This window comes from Chiloscyllium punctatum, chromosome 34, assembly GCF_047496795.1.
Source record: "Chiloscyllium punctatum isolate Juve2018m chromosome 34, sChiPun1.3, whole genome shotgun sequence".
Classification (NCBI taxonomy): Eukaryota; Metazoa; Chordata; class Chondrichthyes; order Orectolobiformes; family Hemiscylliidae; genus Chiloscyllium; species Chiloscyllium punctatum.
Window position 1 is genome coordinate 50,841,082 of NC_092772.1, and position 17,717 is coordinate 50,858,798.

Here is a 17,717-nt window from a genome sequence, read left to right on the forward strand (position 1 = left end):
TGTCTCTCCCTCACTTTCATGACTGGTGTGAGTGGTCTGCTTTGGGTGTTGTTGAAAGTTTTATTGTCTGTCTGTGAAATCACTGTTTTGGTTTGTCTCTTTCTGTGTCCGACAGCTCTGTGTTTAGTCTGGGAAGCCCTTTTGGACAATCTCAGCTCTCTCGCAGTCACTACCACCCATCATCTCCTCATCGGACACTCCCGCAGCAGGGCAGAAAGGTGAGACAAGGGTGCGCAACGTGAAGAGCACGGACCGATTGATCGGATCGTAAAATCTCGGGCTCACCTTTCATGCTTAATGCTGGTCTTAACTTTGAACCAAGCACAGCCCAGTTTGCCAGCCTCGTGTGTAAGGATAGACACCTGACTCTGTGAGGAATCTCCTGATGCCATGCTGGAGCAGATGAGTAAACAGGGCAAGTGCCAGTTCTAATGACTCAGTTATGTCTCACCTTCCAGGTGATGAAGCCAGGCCAGTGCCAGCTGCCTGCACCATCGTTTGTATCGGCACCTCCTTTGGCCTCAATCGCTGCCCCCAGACCAACTGACCAGCCTGCTGCTCAGGGCGAGGCGCCCGACACTGGGCCGGCCAGCCCCTTGGGGGAGTCCTGGCCATCCACCGAGAGCAGCTCCCTCATGACACCCGAGGGAGAGGCGGGAGAATCGTTGGCATCACGGGAGATGTTCCGTACTGACTCGGGTTGGTCAGGAAGTCCACACGTTGACCCTGCGGAGAGTTCAATCATCGCAAAGTAAGTGACAGCACCGCTGGTATCTCAGCAAGCCAGTGGACCTTCACTGGAATAACGTGACAAGTCCAAGGTCACAGGCAGCAAGGCAGAGCTACCTCCTCCTAATAGAATCATACAGTCCCTACAGTGTGGAAACAGGCCCATCCTCCGAAGAGTAGACCACCCTGACTCACTCCTCTACCGATACTTACCCCTGACCAGTGGGCCTTATCTACACATTCCTGAACACTATGGGCAATTTATCATGGCCAATTCACCTAACCGACACATCTTTAGACTGTGAGAGGAAACCAGAGCACCCAGAGTAAACCCATGCAGACACTGGGAGAATGTGCAAGCTCCATACAGACAGTCACCCAAGGTGGGAATCGAACCTGGGTCCCTGGCGCTGTGAGGCAGCAGTGCTAACCAGTGAGTAACCGTGCCACCCACTGACCTGTGATCACAGGATTAGAGAGGCAATCAGCCAGGGTTCCTGCTCCTGATCCCTGTCCAGTGATCCCTGGGTTAGAGAGAGGAGATATCAGAAGTTTCTAGGCTCTCAATGAATCTAGCAGTATGACAGGGCTGAATGGCCTCCCCTTTGCTAGCATAAATGGCTTCTTCCTGTTTTGTTGTAAGCAAACCAACAGGCCAAATGGAATTACATAGAACATAGAACAATACAGCACAGAACAGGCCCTTCGGCCCACGATCTTGTGCCGAACTTCTATCCTAGATTAAGCACCCATCCATGTACCTATCCAAATGCCGCTTAAAGGTCGCCAATGATTCTGACTCTACCACTCCCACGGGCAGCGCATTCCATGCCCCCACCACTCTCTGGGTAAAGAACCCACCCCTGACATCTCCCCTATACCTTCCACCCTTCACCTTAAATTTATGTCCCCTTGTAACACTCTGAATTGTGCTGTTCCTTTGGATTAATGACACAGTATGGTGTCTGATTAGTTTTGGGTGAGTTCAACTGAATCTTTTGCTCAGACTCACCCTCACCCTTATGAAGAATAGCAGCTGAAACCTTGCCTGTCCATCTCCACCCAGGTACATCCAGCGATTCCGACATGGCAAACCACTGAGCAGACAGGAACGGGAACATGCTGCTGTCGGAATGGGCACAGAGGGCAGTGAGTTCTGGTGGCTGAAGAGTTCACCCCCAAATAGCTCAACACCAACAGAGGAGACACACCCACACCACCCAGGTAACAGAGCAACTTTTACCAACAGTTACTTCAGCAAGGCGCATATTAGACAACCATCAATCAATTCAATTCTGGTCTGTAACTCCCTCCTGGGTATCTGTTATTCTGTATATAAACCCCACCCCGAACCCCTCGATTAGATTCCAGTCTGTAACTCCCTCCCGGGGTATCTGTTATTCTGTATATAAACCACCCTGAACCCCTCAATTAGATTCCAGTCTGTAACCCCCTCCCAGGTATCTGTTATTCTGTATATAAACCCCCCACCGAACCCCTCGATTAGATTCCAGTCTGTAACTCCCTCCCGGGGTATCTGTTATTCTGTATATAAACCCCCCCGAACCCCTTGATTAGATTCCAGTCTGTAACTCCCTCCCGGGTATCTGTTATTCTGTATATAAACCACCCCGAACCCCTCGATTAGATTCCAGTCTGTAACTCCCTCCCGGGTATCTGTTATTCTGTATATAAACCACCCCGAACCCCTCGATAAGATTCCAGTCTGTAACTCCCTCCCGTGTATCTGTTATTCTGTATATAAACCGCCCCGAACCCCTCGATTAGATTCCAGTCTGTAACTCCCTCCCGGGTATCTGTTATTCTGTATATAAACCCCCCCGAACCCCTCGATTAGATTCCAGCCTGTAACTCCCTCCCGGGGTATCTGTTATTCTGTATATAAACCCCCCCCCTGAACCCCTCGATTAGATTCCAGTCTGTAACTCCCTCCCGGGGTATCTGTTATTCTTTATATAAACCCCCCACCGAACCCCTCGATTAGATTCCAGCCTGTAACCCCCTCCCGGGTATCTGTTATTCTGTACATAAACCCCCCCGAACCCCTCGATTAGATTCCAGTCTGTAACTCCCTCCTGGGTATCTGTTATTCTGTATATAAACCCCCCTGAACCCCTCGATTAGATTCCAGTCTGTAACTCCCTCCCGGGTATCTGTTATTCTGTATATAAACCGCCCCGAACCCCTCGATTAGATTCCAGTCTGTAACTCCCTCCCGGGTATCTGTTATTCTGTATATAAACCCCCCCGAACCCCTCGATTAGATTCCAGCCTGTAACTCCCTCCCGGGTATCTGTTATTCTGTATATAAACCCCCCCGAACCCCTCGATTAGATTCCAGTCTGTAACTCCCTCCCGGGGTATCTGTTATTCTGTATATAAACCCCCCCCCGAACCCCTCAATTAGATTCCAGTCTGTAACTCCCTCCCGGGTATCTGTTATTCTGTATATAAACCACCCCGAACCCCTCGATTAGATTCCAGTCTGTAACTCCCTCCTGGGTATCTGTTATTCTGTATATAAAACCCCCCGAACCCCTCAATTAGATTCCAGTCTGTAACTCCCTCCCGGGGTATCTGTTATTCTGCATATAAACCCCCCCGAACCCCTCGATTAGATTCCAGTCTGTAACTCCCTCCCCGGGGTATCTGTTATTCTGTTTATAAACCCCACCCCGAACCCCTCGATTAGATTCTAGTCTGTAATTCCCTCCCCTGGGTATCTGTTATTCTGTATATAAACCCCCCCCCCGAACCCCTCAATTAGATTCCAGTCTGTAACTCCCTCCCGGGTATCTGTTATTCTGTATATAAACCACCCCGAACCCCTCGATTAGATTCCAGTCTGTAACTCCCTCCTGGGTATCTGTTATTCTGTATATAAACCCCCCCGAACCCCTCGATTAGATTCCAGTCTGTAACTCCCTCCCGGGTATCTGTTATTCTGTATATAAACCCCCCCCGAACCCCTCGATTAGATTCCAGTCTGTAACTCCCTCCCGGGGTATCTGTTATTCTGCATATAAACCCCACCCCGAACCCCTCAATTAGATTCTAGTCTGTAACTCCCTCCCGGGTATCTCTTATTCTGTATATAAAACCCCCCGAACCCCTCAATTAGATTCCAGTCTGTAACTCCCTCCCGGGGTATCTGTTATTCTGCATATAAACCCCCCCGAACCCCTCGATTAGATTCCAGTCTGTAACTCCCTCCCCGGGGTATCTGTTATTCTGTTTATAAACCCCACCCCGAACCCCTCGATTAGATTCTAGTCTGTAATTCCCTCCCCTGGGTATCTGTTATTCTGTATATAAACCCCCCCGAACCCCTCGATTAGATTCCAGTCTGTAACTCCCTCCCGGGGTATCTGTAATTCTGTATATAAACCCCACCCCGAACCCCTCGATTTGATTCCAGTCTGTTAGCGAACATAACCCACTGGATGATATGCCTAGTAATGTTGAGAGGAGGCAGTTGTCAGAATAGCTGATTGCTGGAACCCTCCTGATTCGGTGAGGGACGGTGATTTCCGTGCTGGAGCCTGGTGAGTTTAAGGTGAAAGATTATCTTTGCTGCTTCTGCTCTTGCCCACAGATACTCGTTCATTGGCCACTGAGGGAAGAGAATCCACCTGTTACTCTGCTCGGCAAGGTGGTCACTTACCTGTGAGCACATCTCTGCACAACATCCCCAGTCTGTCTTTAAGGAAGACTGGACTCTCATCAGGAGTGAGTATTCTTGTCGGTCTGCCCTGTGCTGTCAAGAGTTTCCCTGCTGTGGAAAGTGTGTCATCCTCGTGGTGTGTCCGTCTGTACTGTCGACAGAAACCTGCTGTATGTGGGACACAGCCCTGCACACCAGCAGTGTGTCTCTGTACTGAATGACATAGGCTGTATCGCACACCTCAGATACCCATATGTTAGCAACAGGAGAATTCAAGCAAGCTTCCTGCTCCTGATCACGACCGCCAGGTTAGGCAGACAGGGGATATCCACTGGTGCATGAACACTTGATTGTCCCTTATCCTGGCTGTGAGTGAGGTCAGTGGACATTAGTACATACCAGCTGGCTTCGGTTAAAGTCTCTAAACGGTCTTTTGTTTTCCAGGGTGAACGTTCGGATGTTTCCCAGCTGGAGCCCTTGGACCTGGAGACTATTCATCTCCAGAAAAGAGCAAATCACCTGCTGCAGCGCAGGTAAGATGCTGAGTGATACTCTGAATGCTGAGAGAGCGCTGCACTGTCGAAAGGTCAGTGCTGAGGGAGCACTGCACTGTCGGAGGGTCAGTGCTGAGGGAGTGAGCACTGTCGGAAGGTCAGTGCTGAGGGAGTGGGCACTGTCAGAGGGTCAGTGCTGAGGGAGTGGGCACTGTCGGACGGTCAGTGCTGAGGGAGTGAGCACTGTCGGAAGGTCAGTGCTGAGGGAGTGGGCACTGTCGGAGGGTCAGTGCTGAGGGAGTGAGCACTGTCGGAAGGTCAGTGCTGAGGGAGTGGGCACTGTCGGAGGGTCAGTGCTGAGGGAGCGGCGCACTGTCGAAAGGTCACTGCTGAGGGAGCACTGCACTGTCGGAGGGTCAGTGCTGAGGGAGTGAGCACTGTCGGAAGGTCAGTGCTGAGGGAGTGGGCACTGTCAGAGGGTCAGTGCTGAGGGAGTGGGCACTGTCGGACGGTCAGTGCTGAGGGAGTGAGCACTGTCGGAAGGTCAGTGCTGAGGGAGTGGGCACTGTCGGAGGGTCAGTGCTGAGGGAGTGAGCACTGTCGGAAGGTCAGTGCTGAGGGAGTGGGCACTGTCAGAGGGTCAGTACTGAGGGAGTGGGCACTGTCGGAGGGTCAGTGCTGAGGGAGTGAGCACTGTCGGAAGGTCAGTGCTGAGGGAGTGGGCACTCAGAGGGTCAGTGCTGAGGGAGTGGGCACTGTCGGACGGTCAGTGCTGAGGGAGTGAGCACTGTCGGAAGGTCAGTGCTGAGGGAGTGGGCACTGTCGGAGGGTCAGTGCTGAGGGAGTGAGCACTGTCGGAAGGTCAGTGCTGAGGGAGTGCCGCACTGTCGGAGGGTCAGTGCTGAGGGAGTGGGCACTGTCGGAGGGTCAGTGCTGAGGGAGTGGGGTCAGTGCTGAGGGAGTGAGCACTGTCGGAAGGTCAGTGCTGAGGGAGTGGGCACTGTCGGAGGGTCAGTGCTGAGGGAGTGAGCACTGTGGGAGGGTCAGTGCTGAGGGAGTGCCGCACTGTCGGAGGGTCAGTGCTGAGGGAGTGGGCACTGTCGGATGGTCAGTGCTGAGGGAGCGCTGCACTGTCGGAAGGTCAGTGCTGAGGGAGTGGGCACTGTCGGAGGGTCAGTGCTGAGGGAGAGCCGCACTGTCGGAGGGTCAGTGTTGAGGGAGTGCCGCACTGTCGGAGGGTCAGTGCTGAGGGAGTGGGCACTGTCGGAGGGTCAGTGCTGGGGGAGTGGGCACTGTCGGAGGGTCAGCGCTGAGGGAGTGGGCACTGTCGGAGGGTCAGTGCTAAGGGAGAGCCGCACTGTTGGAGGGTCAGTGCTGAGGGAGTGCCGCACTGTTGGAGGGTCAATGCTGAGGGAGTGGGCACTGTTGGAGGGTCAGTGCTGAGGGAGTGGGCACTGTCGGAGGGTCAGTGCTGAGGGAGTGGGCACTGTTGGAGGGTCAGTGCTGAGGGAGCACCACACTGTGGGAGGGTCAGTGCTGAGGGAGGGGGCACTGTTTGAGGGTCAGTGCTGAGGGAATGGGCACTGTCGGAGGGTCCGTGCTGAGGGAGTGGGCACTGTCGGAGGGTTAGTGCTGAGGGAGCGCCGAACTGTCGCAGGGTCAGTGCTGAGGGAGTGGGCACTGTTGGATGGTCAGTGCTGAGGGATTGGGAACTGTCAGAGGGTCAGTGCTGAGGGAGCGCCACAATGTTTGAGGGTCTGTGTTGCAAGAGCGTCACACTGTCGGGGGTCAGTGCTGAGGGAGCGCCGCACTGTCAGAGGGTCAGTGCTGAGGAAGTGCCGCACTGTCAGTGGGTCAGTGCTGAGGGAGTGCCGCACTGTCAGAGGGTCAGTGCTGAGGAAGTGCCGCACTGTCGGAGGGTCAGTGCTGAGGGAGTGCCGCACTGTCAGAGGGTCAGTGCTGAGGAAGTGCCGCACTGTCAGTGGGTCAGTGCTGAGGGAGTGGGCACTGTCGGAGGGTCAGTGCTGAGAGATTGCCACACTGTCACTGGGTCAGTGCTGAGGGAGCGCCACACTGTCGGGGGGTGAATGCTGAGGGAGTGCCGCACTGTCGGAGGGTCAGTGCTGAGGGAGTGCCGCACTGTCGGAGGGTCAGTGCTGAGGGAGTGCCGCACTTACGGAGGGTCAGTGCTGAGGGAGTGCCGCACTTACGGAGGGTCAGTGCTGAGGGAGTGCCGCACTGTCGGAGGGTCAGTGCTGAGGGAGCGCCGCACTGTCGGAGGGTCAGTGCTGAGGGAGCGCCGCACTGTCGGAGGGTCAGCGCTGAGGGAGTGCCGCACTGTCGGAGGGTCAGCGCTGAGAGAGTGCCGCACTGTCGGAGGGTCAGTGCTGAGAGAGTGCCGCACTGTCGGAGGGTCAGTGCTGAGAGAGTGCCGCACTGTCGGAGGGTCAGTGCTGACAGAGTGCCGCACTGTCGGAGGGTCAGTGCTGAGAGAGTGGGCACTGTCAGAGGGTCAGTGCTGAGGGAGTGGGCACTGTCGGAGGGTCAGTGCTGAGAGAGTGGGCACTGTCAGAGGGTCAGTGCTGCGGGAGTGGGCACTGTCGGAGGGTCAGTGCTGAGGGAGTGGGCACTGTCGGAGGGTCAGTGCTGAGGGAGTGGGCACTGTCAGAGGGTCAGTGCTGAGGGAGTGGGCACTGTCGGAGGGTCAGTGCTGAGAGAGTGGGCACTGTCAGAGGGTCAGTGCTGAGGGAGTGGGCACTGTCGGAGGGTCAGTGCTGAGAGAGTGGGCACTGTCAGAGGGTCAGTGCTGCGGGAGTGGGCACTGTCGGAGGGTCAGTGCTGAGAGAGTGGGCACTGTCGGAGGGTCAGTGCTGAGGGAGCGGACACTGTCAGAGGGTCAGTGCTGCGGGAGTGGGCACTGTCGGAGGGTCAGTGCTGCGGGAGTGGGCACTGTCGGAGGGTCAGTGCTGCGGGAGTGGGCACTGTCGGAGGGTCAGTGCTGCGGGAGTGGACACTGTCGGAGGGTCAATGCTGAGGGAGTGCCGCACTGTCGGAGGGTCAGTGCTGAGGGAGTGCCGCACTGTCGGAGGGTCAGTGCTGAGGGAGCGCCACACCTACGGAGGGTCAGTGCTGAGGGAGTGGGCACTGTCGGAGGGTCAGTGCTGAGGGAGTGGACACTGTCGGAGGGTCAGTGCTGAGAGAGTGTCGCACTGTCGGAGGGTCAGTGCTGAGAGAGTGGGCACTGTCAGAGGGTCAGTGCTGAGGGAGTGGGCACTGTCGGAGGGTCAGTGCTGAGAGAGTGGGCACAGTCGGAGGGTCAGTATTGAAGGAGTGCCGCACTGTTGGAGGGTCAATGCTGCGGGAGTGGGCACTGTCGGAGGGTCAGTGCTGCGGGAGTGGGCACTGTCGGAGGGTCAGTGCTGCGGGAGTGGGCACTGTCGGAGGGTCAGTGCTGCGGGAGTGGGCACTGTCGGAGGGTCAGTGCTGCGGGAGTGGGCACTGTCGGAGGGTCAGTGCTGAGGGAGTGGGCACTGTCGGAGGGTCAGTGCTGAGGGAGTGGGCACTGTCGTGGGGTCAGTGCTGAGGGATTGCCGCACTGTCGGAGGGTCAGTGCTGAGGGAGTGCGCACTGTCGGAGGGTCAGTGCTGAGGGAGCACCACACTGTCGGGGGGTCAGTGCTGAGGGAGTTCCGCACTGTTGGAGGGTCAGTGCTGAGGGAGTTCCGCACTGTCGGGGGTCAGTGCTGAGGGAGTGCCGCACTGTCGGGGGGTCAGTGCTGAGGGAGTGCCGCACTGTCGGAGGGTAAGTGCTGAGGGAGTGCCGCACTGTTTGAGGGTCAGTGCTGAGGGAGTGGGCACTGTCGGAGGGTCAGTGCTGAGGGAGCACTGCACTGTCGGTGGTTCAGTGCAGAGGGAGTTAGCACTGTCTGAGGGTCAGTATTGAAGGAGTGCCGCACTGTTGGAGGGTCAATGCTGAGGGAGTGGGCACTGTTGGAGGGTCAGTGCTGAGGGAGTGGGCACTGTCGGAGGGTCAGTGCTGAGGGAGTGGGCACTGTTGGAGGGTCAGTGCTGAGGGAGCACCACACTGTGGGAGTGTCAGTGCTGAGGGAGGGGGCACTGTTTGAGGGTCAGTGCTGAGGGAATGGGCACTGTCGGAGGGTCAGTGCTGAGGGAGTGGGCACTGTCGGAGGGTTAGTGCTGAGGGAGCGCCGAACTGTCGGAGGGTCAGTGCTGAGGGAGTGGGCACTGTTGGATGGTCAGTGCTGAGGGATTGGGAACTGTCAGAGGGTCAGTGCTGAGGGAGCGCCACAATGTTTGAGGGTCTGTGTTGCAGGAGCGCCGCACTGTCAGTGGGTCAGTGCTGAGGGAGTGCCGCACTGTCAGAGGGTCAGTGCTGAGGAAGTGCCGCACTGTCGGAGGGTCAGTGCTGAGGGAGTGCCGCACTGTCAGAGGGTCAGTGCTGAGGAAGTGCCGCACTGTCAGTGGGTCAGTGCTGAGGGAGTGGGCACTGTCGGAGGGTCAGTGCTGAGAGATTGCCACACTGTCACTGGGTCAGTGCTGAGGGAGCGCCACACTGTCGGGGGGTCAGTGCTGAGGGAGTGCCGCACTGTCGGAGGGTCAGTGCTGAGGGAGTGCCGCACTGTCGGAGGGTCAGTGCTGAGGGAGTGCCGCACTTACGGAGGGTCAGTGCTGAGGGAGTGCCGCACTTACGGAGGGTCAGTGCTGAGGGAGTGCCGCACTGTCGGAGGGTCAGTGCTGAGGGAGTGCCGCACTGTCGGAGGGTCAGTGCTGAGGGAGTGCCGCACTGTCGGAGGGTCAGTGCTGAGGGAGCGCCGCACTGTCGGAGGGTCAGTGCTGAGGGAGCGCCGCACTGTCGGAGGGTCAGTGCTGAGGGAGCGCCGCACTGTCGGAGGGTCAGTGCTGAGGGAGTGGGCACTGTCGGATGGTCAGTGCTGAGGGAGCGCTGCACTGTCGGAAGGTCAGTGCTGAGGGAGTGGGCACTGTCGGAGGGTCAGTGCTGAGGGAGAGCCGCACTGTCGGAGGGTCAGTGCTGAGGGAGTGCCGCACTGTCGGAGGGTCAGTGCTGAGGGAGTGGGCACTGTCGGAGTGTCAGTGCTGGGGGAGTGGGCACTGTCGGAGGGTCAGCGCTGAGGGAGTGGGCACTGTCGGAGGGTCAGTGCTAAGGGAGAGCCGCACTGTCGGAGGGTCTGTGCTGAGGGAGTGGGCACTGTTGGAGGGTCAGTGCTGAGGAAGTGCCGCACTGTTGGAGGGTCAATGCTGAGGGAGTGGGCACTGTCGGAGGGTCAGTGCTGAGGGAGTGGGCACTGTCGGAGGGTCAGTGCTGAGGGAGTGGGCACTGTTGGAGGGTCAGTGCTGAGGGAGCACCACACTGTGGGAGGGTCAGTGCTGAGGGAGGGGGCACTGTTTGAGGGTCAGTGCTGAGGGAATGGGCACTGTCGGAGGGTCAGTGCTGAGGGAGTGGGCACTGTCGGAGGGTCAGTGCTGAGGGAGCGCCGAACTGTCGGAGGGTCAGTGCTGAGGGAGTGGGCACTGTTGGATGGTCAGTGCTGAGGGATTGGGAACTGTCAGAGGGTCAGTGCTGAGGGAGCGCCACAATGTTTGAGGGTCTGTGTTGCAGGAGCGTCACACTGTCGGGGGTCAGTGGTGAGGGAGCGCCGCACTGTCAGAGGGTCAGTGCTGAGGGAGTGCCGCACTGTCGGAGGGTCAGTGCTGAGGGAGTGCCGCACTGTCGGAGGGTCAGTGCTGAGGGAGTGCCGCACTTACGGAGGGTCAGTGCTGAGGGAGTGCCGCACTGTCGGAGGGTCAGTGCTGAGGGAGTGCCGCACTGTCGGAGGGTCAGTGCTGAGGGAGTGCCGCACTGTCGGAGGGTCAGTGCTGAGGGAGCGCCGCACTGTCGGAGGGTCAGTGCTGAGGGAGCGCCGCACTGTCGGAGGGTCAGTGCTGAGGGAGTGCCGCACTGTCGGAGGGTCAGTGCTGAGAGAGTGCCGCACTGTCGGAGGGTCAGTGCTGACAGAGTGCCGCACTGTCGGAGGGTCAGTGCTGAGAGAGTGGGCACTGTCAGAGGGTCAGTGCTGAGGGAGTGGGCACTGTCGGAGGGTCAGTGCTGAGAGAGTGGGCACTGTCAGAGGGTCAGTGCTGCGGGAGTGGGCACTGTCGAAGGGTCAGTGCTGAGAGAGTGGGCACTGTCAGAGGGTCAGTGCTGAGGGAGTGGGCACTGTCGGAGGGTCAGTGCTGAGGGAGTGCCGCCCTGTCTGAGGGTCAGTACTGAGGGAGTGCCGCCCTGTCTGAGGGTCAGTGCTGAGGGAGTGCCGCACTGTTTGAGGGTCAGTGCTGAGGGAGTGGGCACTGTCGGAGGGTCAGTGCTGAGGGAGCGCTGCACTGTCGGTGGTTCAGTGCAGAGGGAGTTAGCACTGTCTGAGGGTCAGTATTGAAGGAGTGCCGCACTGTTGGAGGGTCAATGCTGAGGCAGTGGGCACTGTTGGAGGGTCAGTGCTGAGGGAGTGGGCACTGTCGGAGGGTCAGTGCTGAGGGAGTGGGCACTGTTGGAGGGTCAGTGCTGAGGGAGCACCACACTGTGGGAGGGTCAGTGCTGAGGGAGGGGGCACTGTTTGAGGGTCAGTGCTGAGGGAATGGGCACTGTCGGAGGGTCAGTGCTGAGGGAGTGGGCACTGTCGGAGGGTTAGTGCTGAGGGAGCGCCGAACTGTCGGAGGGTCAGTGCTGAGGGAGTGGGCACTGTTGGATGGTCAGTGCTGAGGGATTGGGAACTGTCAGAGGGTCAGTGCTGAGGGAGCGCCACAATGTTTGAGGGTCTGTGTTGCAGGAGCGCCGCACTGTCAGTAGGTCAGTGCTGAGGGAGTGCCGCACTGTCGGAGGGTCAGTGCTGAGGGAGTGCCGCACTGTCAGAGGGTCAGTGCTGAGGGAGTGCCGCACTGTCAGAGGGTCAGTGCTGAGGAAGTGCCGCACTGTCAGTGGGTCAGTGCTGAGGGAGTGGGCACTGTCGGAGGGTCAGTGCTGAGAGATTGCCACACTGTCACTGGGTCAGTGCTGAGGGAGCGCCACACTGTCGGGGGGTGAATGCTGAGGGAGTCCCGCACTGTCGGAGGGTCAGTGCTGAGGGAGTGCCGCACTGTCGGAGGGTCAGTGCTGAGGGAGTGCCGCACTTACGGAGGGTCAGTGCTGAGGGAGTGCCGCACTTACGGAGGGTCAGTGCTGAGGGAGTGCCGCACTGTCGGAGGGTCAGTGCTGAGGGAGCGCCGCACTGTCGGAGGGTCAGTGCTGAGGGAGCGCCGCACTGTCGGAGGGTCAGTGCTGAGGGAGTGCCGCACTGTCGGAGGGTCAGTGCTGAGGGAGTGGGCACTGTCGGATGGTCAGTGCTGAGGGAGCGCTGCACTGTCGGAAGGTCAGTGCTGAGGGAGTGGGCACTGTCGGACGGTCAGTGCTGAGGGAGAGCCGCACTGTCGGAGGGTCAGTGCTGAGGGAGTGCCGCACTGTCGGAGGGTCAGTGCTGAGGGAGTGGGCCCTGTCGGAGGGTCAGTGCTGGGGGAGTGGGCACTGTCGGAGGGTCAGTGCTGAGGGAGTGGGCACTGTCGGAGGGTCAGTGCTAAGGGAGAGCCCCACTGTCGGAGGGTCAGTGCTGAGGGAGTGTGCACTGTTGGAGGGTCAGTGCTGAGGGAGTGCCGCCCTGTTGGAGGGTCAGTGCTGAGGGAGTGGGCACTGTTGGAGGGTCAGTGCTGAGGGAGTGGGCACTGTCGGAGGGTCAGTGCTGAGGGAGTGGGCACTGTTGGAGGGTCAGTGCTGAGGGAGCACCACACTGTGGGAGGGTCAGTGCTGAGGGAGGGGGCACTGTTTGAGGGTCAGTGCTGAGGGAATGGGCACTGTCGGAGGGTCAGTGCTGAGGGAGTGGGCACTGTCGGAGGGTCAGTGCTGAGGGAGCGCCGAACTGTCGGAGGGTCAGTGCTGAGGGAGTGGGCACTGTTGGATGGTCAGTGCTGAGGGATTGGGAACTGTCAGAGGGTCAGTGCTGAGGGAGCGCCACAATGTTTGAGGGTCTGTGTTGCAGGAGCGTCACACTGTCGGGGGTCAGTGCTGAGGGAGCGCCGCACTGTCAGAGGGTCAGTGCTGAGGGAGTGCCGCACTGTCGGAGGGTCAGTGCTGAGGAAGTGCCGCACTTACGGAGGGTCAGTGCTGAGGGAGTGCCGCACTTACGGAGGGTCAGTGCTGAGGGAGTGCCGCACTGTCGGAGGGTCAGTGCTGAGGGAGTGCCGCACTGTCGGAGGGTCACTGCTGAGGGAGCGCCGCACTGTCGGAGGGTCAGTGCTGAGGTAGCGCCGCACTGTCGGAGGGTCAGTGCTGAGGGAGTGGGCACTGTCGGAGGGTCAGTGCTGAGGGAGTGGGCACTGTCAGAGGGTCAGTGCTGAGGGAGTTCCGCGTTGTCGCAGGGTCATATTTAACTTTACTTTGATGTGATTGCTTGTATCTATTCTCTTGCCAATGACCTGCTTCTTTGTTCCCCCCTGTTCAGTGAATCCTCGTGCAGTGGCCTTGTCCCTATCAGTTCAGATGGTGTTGGATCTCCATCTAGCTCTGATCACGTTGATGAAGTGTTGGGCTGTCCTGTATCTGTCCCACTGACCGTGCCCTCTGATGGTAAGCGCCCTGCATTTTGGAAACTTCATTTATTTATCATTCAAACTCTGGAGTTTCCTCAGTACCGATCCTCTGAAAATGTGGTACTGACCCTCTGAATGTGCGGCGCTACGTCAGCACAAACTCTCCGATGGTGTGGCATTCCCCCAGCACTGACCCTCCGACAGTGCCCACTCCCTCAGCACTGACCCTCCGACAGTGCCCACTCCCTCAGCAGTGACCTTCCGACAGTGCGGCGCTCCCTCCGTACAGACCCTGAGACAGTGCCCACTCCCTCAGCACTGACCCTCCGACAGTGCCCACTCCCTCAGCACTGATCCTCCGACAGTGCGGCACTCCCTCAGCACTGACCCTCCGACCGTACGGCTTTCCCTCAGCACTGACCCTCTGACACTGCGGCACTCCCTTAGCACTGACCCTCTGACAGTGCAGCTCTCCCTCAGCACTGACCCTCTGACAGTGCCCACTCCCTCAGCACTGACTCTCCGACAGTGTGGCACTCCCTCAGCACTGACCCTCCGACAGTGCCCACTCCCTCAGCACTGACTCTCCGACAGTGTGGCACTCCCTCAGCACTGACCCTCCGACCGTGCGGCTCTCCCTCAGCACTGACCCTCTGACAGTGCAGCTCTCCCTCAGCACTGACCCTCTGACAGTGCCCACTCCCTCAGCACTGACCCTCCGACAGTGCAGCACTCCCTCAGCACTGACTCTCCGACAGTGTGGCACTCCCTCAGCACTGACCCTCCGACAGTGTGGCACTCCCTCAGCACTGACTCTCCAACAGTGCAGCACTCCCTCAGCACTGACCCTCCGACAGTGTGGCACTCCCTCAGCACTGACCCTCCGACAATGCCCACCACCTCAGCACTGACCCTCCGACAGTGTGGCACTCCCTCAGCACTGACCCTCCGACAGTGTGGCACTCCCTCAGCACTGACCCTCCGACAGTGCGGCACTCCCTCAGCACTGACCCTACGTCAATGCCCACTCCCTCAGCACTGACTCTCCGACAGTGTGGCACTCCCTCAGCACTGACCCTCTGACAGTGCCCACTCCCTCAGCACTGACTCTCCGACAGTGTGGCACTCCCTCAGCACTGACTCTCCAACAGTGCAGCACTCCCTCAGCACTGACCCTCCGACAGTGCGGCACTCCCTCAGCACTGACCCTCCGACAATGCCCACACCCTCAGCACTGACTCTCCGACAGTGTGGCGCTCCCTCAGCACTGACCCTCCGACCGTGCGGCTCTCCCTCAGCACTGACCCTCCGACAGTGCGGCGCTCCCTCAGCACTGACCCTCTGACAGTGCAGCTCTCCCTCAGCACTGACCCTCTGACAGTGCCCACTCCCTCAGCACTGACCCTTCGACAGTGCGGCACTCCCTTAGCACTGACCCTCTGACAGTGCGGCACTCCCTTAGCACTGACCCTCTGACAGTGCAGCTCTCCCTCAGCACTGACCCTCTGACAGTGCCCACTCCCTCAGCACTGACCCTTCGACAGTGCAGCACTCCCTCAGCACTGACCCTCCGACAGTGCAGCACTCCCTCAGCACTGACTCTCCGACAGTGCGGCGCTCCCTCCGTACAGACCCTGAGACAGTGCCCACTCCCTCAGCACTGACCCTCTGACAGTGCCCACTCCCTCAGCACTGATCCTCCGACAGTGTGGCACTCCCTCAGCACTGACCCTCCGACCGTGCGGCTCTCCCTCAGCACTGACCCTCTGACACTGCGGCACTCCCTTAGCACTGACCCTCTGACAGTGCAGCTCTCCCTCAGCACTGACCCTCTGACAGTGCCCACTCCCTCAGCACTGACCCTCCGACAGTGCCCACTCCCTCAGCACTGATCCACCGACAGTGTGGCACTCCCTCAGCACTGACCCTCCGACCGTGCGGCTCTCCCTCAGCACTGACCCTCTGACACTGCGGCACTCCCTTAGCACTGACCCTCTGACAGTGCAGCTCTCCCTCAGCACTGACTCTCCGACAGTGCCCACTCCCTCAGCACTGACCCTCCGACAGTGTGGCACTCCCTCAGCATTGACCCTCCGACAGTGCTCATTCCCTCAGCACTGACCCTCCGACAGTGCCCACTCCCTCAGCACTGACCCTCCGACAGTGCCCACTCCCTCAGCGCTGACCCTCCGACAGGGCCCACTCCCTCAGCACTGACCCTCCGACAGTGCTCATTCCCTCAGCACTGACCCTCCGACAGTGCCCACTCCCTCAGCACTGACTCTCCGACAGTACCCACTCCCTCAGCACTGACCCTACGTCAATGCCCACTCCCTCAGCACTGACTCTCCGACAGTGCCCACTCCCTCAGCACTGACCCTCCGACAGTGTGGCACTCCCTCAGCATTGACCCTCCGACAGTGCTCATTCCCTCAGCACTGACCCTCCGACAGTGCCCACTCCCTTAGCACTGACCCTCTGACAATGCCCACTCCCTCAGCACTGACCCTCCGACAGTGCCCACTCCCTCAGCACTGACTCTCCGACAGTACCCACTCCCTCAGCACTGACCCACCGACAGTGCCCACTCCCTCAGCACTGACTCTCCGACAGTGCCCACTCCCTTAGCACTGACCCTCTGACAATGCCCACTCCCTCAGCACTGACCCTCCGACAGTGCCCACTCCGTCAGCACTGACCCTCTGACAATGCCCACTCCCTCAGCACTGACCCTCCGACAGTGCCCACTCCCTCAGTACTGTTCCATATCTATTTGTGCACTTTGATTTGTATAGCTGTTCAAACTGCCTGTGGCGGCCATGGTTCTGACCCAGCTCTGTTTGGCTCCTTCTGCCCTCTCCAGGAGATAAAGATGTGAAACATTTCAGCACGCGGCCTGATGGCCCCTCCCCCAGCTGCAAGCCCTCGTTCAGCACTCGCCCTGAAGACGATATTCTCTACCTGTGGCGTCTGCAAAGGAAGATGGAGGCAGCGAGAGTGAGCTCATGGGCCTTGCTAGCACAGAGGAAGTCACACTCCCCTCCAATCCACTTGGGCAGGCAGGTACGAGGCTGTCTGTCCTGTCAACTGCTTCTCCCAGTAACTGCGGAGAAACCCCTTCACAGACTGACCTGCCCAGGTTTGGCCTTTGTAGATTCCTGCCCAGTCTCCTGCACAATGGCCCACACTTCCATTTCACTGGTTCCCAGATTCAAAAGATCATCCTACATTTCCACCCCATCCAGTGGGTCACCATCACCAAACACGTCTTCCCTCTGCCTCCACTCTCAGCATTCTGCAGATTCTGTTATCTCAATCACACCCTTGTCCATTTTGAGTACTTCGTTATTCCCCCCACCCCCACAATGGTACCTCCCCATGCAATCATAGAAGGTGGAACCCTGCTATAGGAAGGATGTTGTGAAACTTGAAAGGGTTCAGACAAGATTTACAAGGATGTTGCCAGGGTTGGAGGGTTTGAGCTACAGGGAGAGGCTGAACAGGCTGGGGCTGTTTTCCCTGGAACGTCGAAGGCTGAGGGGTGACCTTATAGAGGTTTATAAAATCATGAGGGGTATGGATAGGATAAGTAGACAAGGTCTTTTCCCCCTGGGGTGGGGGAGTCCAGAACTAGAGGGGCATAGGTTTAGGGTGAGAGGGGAAAGATATAAAAGAGACCTAAGGCGCAACTTTTTCACCCAGAGGGTGGTACGTGTATGGAATGAGCTGCCAGAGGATGTGGTGGAGGCTGGTACAATGACACCATTTAAAAGATATCTGGCTGGGGACATGAATAGGAAGGGTTTGGAGGGATATGGGCCAAGAGCTGGCAAATGGGACTAGATTAGTTGAGGATATCTGGTCAGCATGGATGAGTTGGACCAAAGGATCTGTTTCTGTGCTGTTCAACTCATATGACCTGCCCATTTCCCTCCTCCTTCCTTATTGTCCAAGGGCCCAGACACACCTTCCAGGTGAAGCAGTGTTTCAGTTGTCCTGCCCTCAGCTGAGTCGAGTATATTTGCTGCACAGTGTAGTGTCCTTTACATCAGTGAGACCAAACACAGACTGCGTGACGTGTTTGTCCAGCCCCTCCTCTCCGTGTGTCGGAATGATTCTCACCTGCAGATTCTAACCTGCCTTGGCGTAGTGGAAATATTTCCATCCCAGTTGTGCAGC

General features: G+C 58.3%; 1 protein-coding gene across 6 annotated transcripts in view; it reads left to right on the plus strand.

Annotated features, from left to right (window-relative positions):
* Positions 1-17,717, plus strand: part of proser3 (proline and serine rich 3) — a 36,613-nt gene that overhangs the window by 2,126 nt on the left and 16,770 nt on the right. For 4 of the 6 annotated variants that reach the window (XM_072553503.1, XM_072553504.1, XM_072553502.1 and 1 more), the window contains exons 2-8: positions 116-218; positions 459-751; positions 1,796-1,953; positions 4,346-4,479; positions 4,859-4,947; positions 13,451-13,575; positions 16,402-16,601. In XM_072553503.1, the coding sequence (XP_072409604.1) occupies positions 116-218; positions 459-751; positions 1,796-1,953; positions 4,346-4,479; positions 4,859-4,947; positions 13,451-13,575; positions 16,402-16,601 (1,102 nt within the window). Of the gene's footprint in view, positions 1-115; positions 752-1,795; positions 1,954-4,345; positions 4,480-4,858; positions 4,948-13,450; positions 13,576-16,401; positions 16,602-17,717 lie in introns of all 6 variants that reach the window. The other 2 variants (XM_072553505.1, XM_072553506.1) reach the window with 1 other exon arrangement.